Below are 9097 nucleotides of genomic sequence, written 5' to 3'. Positions count from 1 at the left end.
CGCTGCCGCCCGCCCGCCGGGGCCGCGGGCTCGTCCCGCTTCCGCGCTGGCGCCTGGGCGGAGGGCAGCGGGGGTGCAGCAAGGCCCTCTCCAAACAGGGAGCCCGCTCAGAGCGGGCAAGGGGCCCGGGAGAGCGCTCGGCTCCAGCTGCGCCCCCGCTTCAGGCCCGTCGACACCCCCCGCCTCGCCCGCGTGAGCGCGGCCCGGACTGCGAGGGAGACGCTTGGGAAACGGCCTAAAAAGCGGCAGCTCCGGATAACCATCACACAGCCGAGCACCGACCCACCACCGGCCCGTCAGCCGCTTCAGCAGGAGGAGTAGAGCGCTTGCCCGTCCCACTCGCGGGCGACACTAAGCCGGAACAGGCTGCCAGAAGTAAAAGCAAATTATGTTAAGTCAGAAACAATCTGCAAGAGGGATGAAATTCAGGAGGCAGCAGCAAGGTACTGCTCTAGCAGAGGGATGAGAAGGAAAGACACAAACAGAAAACGGAATCACGACAGGGCAGCAGCACTGCCAGAGAGGATCCAAGGTGATCCAAACAAGGCATGAGCCTTCTACGAGTCCCTGTCCCCCAAACCATCGCCCCTGGCCTCGTAAACAAATGCTCTAAAGAGGATGATTCCACCATACAATGATTCCCATACTGGGGAGACCTCAGTATAGCACCTTACTGCACATGCCACAGAGGGGCAGGCACATTTCACAGAAAAGCAACAGCAGAAACAGGAAAGAACTGTGTCTACAGTAGAAGAAAGGGCATAACCACAGTTCTACATTAGATGATTGTTTCAGAAAATGGTGATCAGCATTTTCCAGGTATGCCAAGACTAGGATGAACTCACTGCAAATACATTTGGGCACCTGGAAAACTTTCTATAGACTAGGTACCTACAGCTGTTCCACAACCACCTCTGGTGGCTTGCATGTTTTGATACACTCGATCTGACCTCAGAGATGATCAGAGACCCTTCTCACCCTGCATTTCTATGGCAGTCTCCTCAAAGCAGCTAAGTACTTATAGAGTAGTTCAGGAAACAGAATGGTGTTCCCAAATATCCAACTATTTCTTACTGCAATAGATTAAATCCTTGTCCAAAGACGTGCAAGCAGTTTTGTGAAAAATGTAAATATTACTTGTGTTAGGAGACAGGGACAGAGAGGACCTCCTGTGCTCCTCAGGAGGAAATAGCCCTTGTATACTGCAAGGTTAGTTGGTTGGGTTCAATCCTGTAAGTTGAATTAACACGTTTTCGGCCCAAGAAGACTCTCCCAGAAGAGGGCTCAGAAATTAGAGAGAGACCAGTTTAGCTAAGCTTTTGGTGTTTATATTTACATTTATATGGAATGAAACATGCTAGTGATAAGAGCATGACTCTTGCATGGCAAGTTTGGTTTCAGCAGAACTTATCTGTACAGAACTGAGCTGCAGTTCCTAAAAGTTATAGTTGCTTCCTGTCAGATTGTGGTTTTGTTTCTAGCAGGAAAGGAACATGCATGCCTTAGTGTAAGGATACTCACTTTGCTGTCAGGAACATGTATGTTGAGCTTCCAATAGCCCTCATGTAACTAAGAAAAGCAGGCCCTTGTATACTTAAGATCAGCAGCAAGGATCTGAAACATCACTTAAAGGTTATTAAAAGCTAAAACACTGGTAACTATGCTGTTACTATATACTAATTTGAATACTGACAATCTCTACCTTACAGCCATATGTTAATATTGCTTGTAGTCATGCTACGCTCTGAACTTCACAGGGTTCCAATTCTTGTCCTATTATAGACAGCTATAAAACATAACACCCCACACTGATTTTACTTCTTCATCTAATTTCTAGGTCAATTCAGCTAAGAGTTGAGCTCACCTATCCAGACACTGATTTTCCATTATTTACAGTTTGTTTGGGCTATTGAGCTATAATAAAGCACTGTCCTTCATAGTAAATTAAGTGTCTAGACTCACACCAAAAACAGATTACAGTAAAAAGCAGCTAGATACTTATTAAGGAGGCTGAGCCTTCAGAAACACAGTATTTCAAAGGAAAACACTATCAAGGGCATGCACTCTAGAATAAGCTTTACCTGTCACAGGATCACCACAGCTGAAGGCATCATGCCAGACAAAGATCAGTTTAACAGGTCTATATACCCTTAGTTTTAAATAAGGACAGTGCTAAGGAAGGTTTGTTAAATCCTACTGGGAAGCACGCACCGATCCCAGCTGTTATGCTAAAGCTCAGGTACAACAGTAAACAGGCAAGTTGGCTTCTGTTCCAATAGAAACACAAGGCAAAGTTTAATGGTTCTCAAACAGACTACAACAAAGGCTGCAGGGAAAAACATTTTATTTCCAAGCAGATTACAAAGAGCAGAGAATATAAGAGTAAAATTAAATTAAAAAAATAGTTGAGTGCATCTCTTTAAAATGATTTGTAGTGTGAGTTACTCACGGGGCAAAGCTACTGGAGAGTTCTGAAGGTCACTTTGCAGGATGCCAATCACATGTGCTGTTTAGACCAGGGTCAACATGGGAGGGACAGACAAGACATTTTTTGCATATAGGCTGCACACTCATTATCAAGCGAGGCTCTGGGCTGCAGCTGGACCCTGCCTTTCTGAGGCATCCCCTCCACCTTGTTCTCTCCTGCAGCTCCCTCTCAAGTTCTAGACCCAGTTTATTGCTGCTTTAAGTGGGTTCAATCTGCCTCACCACCCTGATGAGCTCAAACAAAGACACAGAGAAGCAGGCAAACTTGGCTGCCATGCGCAAGGTTATACAGGGAAAGTGACTGCGGTGCTGCGAGCTCAGCTTCAGTCACGCAACAGACGGGAACTGACAAGTAGGGGGGACAGCAGCTGCTTTAGAGATTTGGGGCAGCATGTCAATAAGACTTCTAGAAGAAGTTTTGAGATGCTTCTTAAGGTAGGAAGATGCTCAAGTTAGCACGCACTGCCAGCAGCTGAGAAGAGCTTTTTCCTATGCATTGGCACCAATGAAACTGAAACAGTAGGGTAAGGTGCATTCCCTGTAGTACTTGAGAGGAGCAGCTCCAGCAAGAAGATGGGGAAAAAAGCCCCATATAGGGTGGAAGACAGTTTACATCCCATTTTAACAGTGATTTGAGAGTCCAAACACTAACTGCAAGTCAGTCACCACTGAACTTGGATGAGCGCGCCATTTGGCTAGACAGAGTCAGTTAGTTATCTAGCAGCACTCAGCCAGAAGAGGAAAAGGGATGAGGAAGTACTGTATCAGGAAGCCTTCCACCCCACATATGCTCAGAGGGCTCTTTTCTACCACTTTTGGATCTGCTCTTATCACTGCATAGGAGACTAAGATGGCCTAATCCATTCTAAATACACCAAGCAGGTAATAGCCTTGATATAGTCGAGAACAAGACTGCCTTAATTTCTGCCCTAGGAGCAACACAGCAGAACAGGTCTCTTGTTTAGGGATCTGGGGCATGTTTTTGTTTGTTTTTGTTTCCCCCCCTTCCCCCCACTGGTCCAAACAAAAACAGTTTAGGAACTGCTGCAGACCTTGTCTCCTATCTAAAACCCAGGAGGTCTCTAAGGGTAAAGCAGCCAACAGATGACAGCCCTATTAAGTTACGCTTAGACTGTTCCCTTCACTTGCCACTCTAGACAGGAGTGAAGAACAACCCTCTAGTTTGCTCTCCACTGCTTCAGCCATTACCACTTAAAGAAAATGCTTGAACTCTCAAAATAAATGAAAATGCTTGAACTCTCAAAAACAAATGAAAACCTAACGGTGCCGTGGACAAGTGTGTAAGAGGCTACAAGTTACTGTAGGAAAGCAATGCTATTAGTGTCAAGAGACAGGACAATACACAAGTCTAAGGTCAGAATGTGAGATGCTTTACTGACAATAGTCAGTCATACTCTGCTTTCTACAATTCCTTTCACACCACAGAGACAAGATGGGCATAGCTCGAAACCAACAATGCAGGGTCTCTAGTGTGCCTTTTCTCAGCTTTAGTTTAGAGACTGATGCATTTTCAGCCTCTGTCTCATACAAGGCAAAGGGCAAGGAGAGTTCTTGTTTAATATATACAGCATACAACAGCTAGCAATTTGGCACTCTTTGGGCCTAGGTGGAATACCCTTTAAGCAGCAGTCAAATAAGCTGGTTATAGGAAAATGTTAAAAAGCTATTTTACATATCTGACTGGGAACATTTCCCAGCACTTGGGAAGCAACCCTAAGCCACAGCACTCTTCTGTGCTACCCTGTGCACATGTCTTCCTGTGAGTCCCCAAAAGGGAATAGATCATGTTCTTCACTATCAAAGAACATAGTATTTATATTCTGGAAATACTGTACCTTTTCAACTAGCTCCAGAGAGCCAGACTAGAAGCCACGTCCAGGAAAAAAATCCTTAAGTCACAGTATATCGATTGTCTCTGAAAATAGGGAATGAAATTAACAGTGGACATTTTGATGAGACAGTACAAAACAGTACATCAGTCCACTTCCAGGTCAATTAAATCATCTCCTATTGTATGTCAGAAGGACGAGAAAGCAATGGAAACATTTCAGTTCGGCAGGACAAAAACCAATCATTAAGAGATCTCCACAGCTCACTACGTGCCAAGGTCCCCCACTCTCAAGAGCTATACTCCTCAAGATCAAGCAGAATTCTTCCCCTGCTAATATTTTTAGATCATTTTGCTGCTAACAGTAGTAAGTGAAGAGCACAATCTAGAATTTTTAGGCGACAGAATTTTGTTTCCCCAGATAGCTTTGTTATTGTATCTGCTCAGTCCTAACCTGAAACTGCCCTAATATTCTGTCAGGTTGTTCCAGGTTTGGAAATTTTCAGCATAAGAGGCGAATCCCACAGACACCTAATGAAGTGACTTGTACTCTCAGTACCCGGCAGTTTAAAACCTACTGCACTTCCACTGCAGCTGGACAGAGCAGCAGGCTCACACTGAAGTCCAGGCACACTGGAGCTGGTTTCACATGCAGTATTGCAGAACACACACAGGGACTTGGGCACAGGTGTTTAGTGTGCAGTTTCTTCTGCATTATCACAGCTCTGATCAGAAGACGGGACAAACTGCTCAAAGGAATGGGAAATCCACTCTCTGCAGGCCTGTTAGGCATCCTGAGCAACAAGCACACTCAGCTGCTTGGAACAGTGGGGGCTAGCTCCTAACTATGTCCTTAAATACTTAAGTTAGGGCCAGAGATGGACATTTCAGCCATTAAAATACAAGGAAGTGATTGTAGACTTCTTACAGATGAAGCAGTACCACTAATCCTGACAATCACCCTACCAAGAGGCAACTGATTGCTCCCAGCAGCTGAACTGAGTGGAGATTGTGTGTTGCCAGCACTACACAGTGCTTGGTCCTATCCTCCTAACATACCCACTGGGACATGGGTACCAATCTGACACTATTTTCCCCTCACATAACTGAGGCAGGAGACTAAGCTAGAAGTTTACTTTAGAGTGGAGGTATTGGTAAGCAACAGCTAGTTGCCACCCCACCTCTCTGCACTTATTTCAGCACAGTCCTAGATAAGGAACAAACTGCTCATCTTCACAATCAACTTACATGTCTGCTTTCTCATAAACACTGATGTCAACACGAAGCACCACAAGCTTGAAGTCTCTCCAGGCCCATACACATCTACACTGATTAAGAGCACAGAGATGGGCAACTTTATGGCTACTTCCAGAGCTAAGGTCTAACCTAATCTAGGTGCAGATTTACACTACACACAGCAACCAGGGAGGGCAGACCTTCCTTTGCAATACGGGCAGGTGCTGGTCAACAGAAGCTTCAAAAAAGTTGCTTGCCCGTACACAAATTTAAGTTTTTACTGTAATATATATATATTTTTATATATATATTTTGGATTAGGGAAGGGACATATGAGATAGAGAAGCAAGAAAGACAAGTTCAAGAAGCAGAGTCACCTCTCCACATCCTAGAAGCTAGTGGCCCAAATAACAAGTCCAGCTAGAGTGATCTCCCATTTCAAGCACAACTGGCTACCTGCTGGCCTCAAGAGCAGACTATTTGTTAATGATATAAAATACAGCAACTGTTTAAGATGCAGCAAGGCTGTAGGGTTGGGGTTTATGATCATGAACAATGCCCGAAGCTACATAGCTGCGTTAAAAAACTGTGAAAAAGCTCTTACATGGCAGGAGTGAGCCACATGGTGCTCCTAGCAGGCCTTTTCCCTCCAACACCCCTCCACCCCGCAGCTAGTGCGGTGCATTTGTAAAAGTCGGGGAGAGGAGGATTTACCTAGGAGTGAAGCCTCACACACTGGCCACAGAATACCAGGACAGACCAACGGCCTGATCTGGTACCAGATTCCATGTTCTTAGCCTGACTTTGAGCTTCCATCAGCAAGCAGACATCCAGGTCCTTCAACAGAAGTTAATTCCCTTCTACCTTCCTAATTCGCAGGGGTGAAAGAAGTCCAGTGGACTCAAGCTGGAAAAGCACAAACAGGGATGAAAACAACCAGATTGCATACTGATCCTTGTATAATGCCCCCCCACCCTCACAGCTCACTCTTCCCCAAATAAAGACACATTGTTCAATGGCATGTTGAAAAGACGTGCTCGTCATTCTTAATAAACAACTAGAGTAAGAATACATAAGAGAAACAGGGTGGTATCTTTATATGATACACAAGTGTATGTTACAAGAATTCCATCAGGCACAGGAGCCTCAAGGTTTAAGGCCTCAATGTCAGGCCAAAAAAGAAGAGTGTGGTAAAGTTTGTACTTTTAACATCTAAAAATGTCACTTAAAGGTCTGAATAGAAATCATTGGGCTTTTTTTTTTTTTCTTATAAATCACAATTGCAGTTCACTCTCTCCTCTTTCTTCCAAGATAACAGCAAATTAATGTCCAAGCACAAGAAAAGAAGAGATGCCTGCCTCTCCTCCACTGGCTGGGCAGGTCCATCCGTCATTCTGTGCCCTCTAGGCTGCACAGGCTCCGAGGAGACAGAGGCCTCAGCCATCCAGGCCAATCCTGTAGTTCATGTTTTCTACATCATAAAAAAAACAGAGTCAACCAGCAGCTTTCCATAGCTCCCAGCTTGCAGGGGATATGCAGCCTCCAATGGTTCCAACAGTTTGGTGTGTTGGGTAGGATACACAATGGGTAGGTTTTCCTTTAGATTCTTTTAAAGAGAAGAAGCCTAAAAGGGCTTCATAACTACACCAATAAAAAACCAAAAACTTAGGCATCTCCTTTAGTGTAAAAGTCTGTACAATTTATCTTTGCTTGTCCCTCCCCCATCACCCCGCCCCACCCCTTCTGAGCCAAGAAGGATGCCTTAGTGCATGGTGCTGGCATTAGCCACGGCAATAGCTTCCTGAATCTCTCGTATCACCAGGATCCGGGTGAGCATCTGCTCCATCTGCTCTCGGCTGATCGGCTGGATGGAATACCAGATAGGGCTGTTGGGGGCCACCACTGGCTCCGGAGTCAAGTAAAACGTGTCATTCCGGCCTTTCACGCTCTGGGGGCTGTGTGAGGAAGATCAGAAACAACCAGACTAACAGCATGTCCTGGAAGACAGACCACCAATGTCCTCATCCCAGGCTTCACAAATCCTGACAGTGAACAGCTGGCTGATGAGACATGCAGAGGTACTTTTTGTGTAGGTACAGATTTACTCCTAGGGGCAACAGTGGTCCCAGGGCTTTTGGGCTATGCCAAGGACAACTACAAGAGAGTAATTTTTATTTCACACTTGCAGTTTTCACAAACATTTGACCTTAAAGGTGTTTCAGAGTAAAGCAAAAATAAGATGTTTTCACACCCAGGCTAGCTACAGAGCCACCCATGAAGAGAAACACATACAACAGTGATCAGAATCATAACTTAAACATGAGCCCTTTGAGACTCCCTCCTATTTCTAAAGTGCTTATTTTTGTTTTGAAAGATAATCTGAATAGAACACTAATCTCAAGTATTCATACTCATCACAAGTAGAGGATGCTTTCAGATGACTTGCTTGGAAGTCACAGGCAGAACAGTGAGCTTATGCCAACACAGCAAACCTTCAGAATGAATACAAGACTAACAGCAGCCAGTTCACAAATCAGGATTTGTCTCTTTAAATAGCAAACAAGTTCCAGTTATATTATTTTATGCAATGACAGACCAAACACCACCCTCTCACTCATCAATGCCCCAAAACCCACCTACATAAATTCAGGTAAATGCAGAAACTGTGCCAGCATTGAAACACTATTCTGAAAGCTAGGCCAGCTGTAAGATGCAGTTTAACCCAGCCACAAGACAAGCAACCATAGAACAAGAGCTCTCACCATTTGAAGAGGTAGAAGTCATATAGCTTTATTGGACACCTCAGGGGGTTCTCCGGATTCTCAGTCTGCTCTGCATACATGTCATCTGTAACTACAAACGACCCCCCCCCACCCCCAGCAGTCAGTCAGGTGTTCTGCATGAGAAGTACAACTTGCACAGTGCCAAAGAGCCTCAGCACTCAGAAGCATTTTGTCACCACGCAATAGCTGGCAAGAGGCATACTGTCATCTCCAGGCAAAGCTGCCTGGTTATAATGTCCTCAAACGTTATATGGAGAGCTTGCTTTATCCCAAGGCCATTGAACACCACAGCTCATACCTATCTTCACATTTCTCTTCTACTTGTGCCCAAATTAAAAGAAATTTCAGTACTGAAAATGCAGTGTTTGAGCCAGAAAAAGTCTGGTCCATGCCTTCAGGAGAACAGACTATTTATGTATGCACATACAGGACTTGAGTATTTCCAAAATGAGAAGTCCTCCTAAAGAAGTTTCTCCCTCTGCTCAAAAACACTTATATCCAATAGTACCTTTGTCCACAAAAGTAGAACTTAAAAAAAAAAAAGTTATCCTTAGCTCTCAGTGAGTCCTGAATGCCTCAGGATAAGGTGTAATACACATTTACTGTTAGAAGGTACTACACTCTTTTAGAGCAAGCATAAAGAAAACTCAAATATCTTCAGCACAGCAGAATTAGAGCCTTAACTTCTTTTGTCCCTACCTGGAGAGATTATGTCTCTCCAAGCCCAGTAAAAAAAAAAAAA

At 44.6% G+C, this 9097-nt stretch overlaps 1 protein-coding gene across 4 annotated transcripts in view; it reads right to left on the bottom strand.

The window, feature by feature from the left end:
* Positions 1–2327: 2327 nt before the first annotated feature.
* The window catches only part of QRICH1 (glutamine rich 1), a 28273-nt gene continuing 21503 nt past the window's right edge, over positions 2328–9097 (bottom strand). For all 4 annotated transcript variants that reach the window (XM_085309778.1, XM_085309780.1, XM_085309779.1 and 1 more), the window contains 2 exons: positions 8335–8425; positions 2328–7527 (listed from right to left, as the gene is read on the bottom strand). In XM_085309778.1, the coding sequence (XP_085165904.1) occupies positions 7335–7527; positions 8335–8425 (284 nt within the window). In that variant the 3' untranslated portion in view covers positions 2328–7334. The remainder of the gene's footprint in view (positions 7528–8334; positions 8426–9097) is intronic.

The sequence above is a fragment of the Rhea americana genome, unplaced genomic scaffold (genome assembly GCF_003343005.1).
Source record: "Rhea americana isolate MKP2758 unplaced genomic scaffold, rheAme1 scaffold_303, whole genome shotgun sequence".
NCBI lineage: Eukaryota > Metazoa > Chordata > Aves > Rheiformes > Rheidae > Rhea > Rhea americana.
The sequence above is the reverse complement of the archived record's forward strand: the minus strand, read 5'-3'. Positions and strand labels throughout refer to the sequence as shown.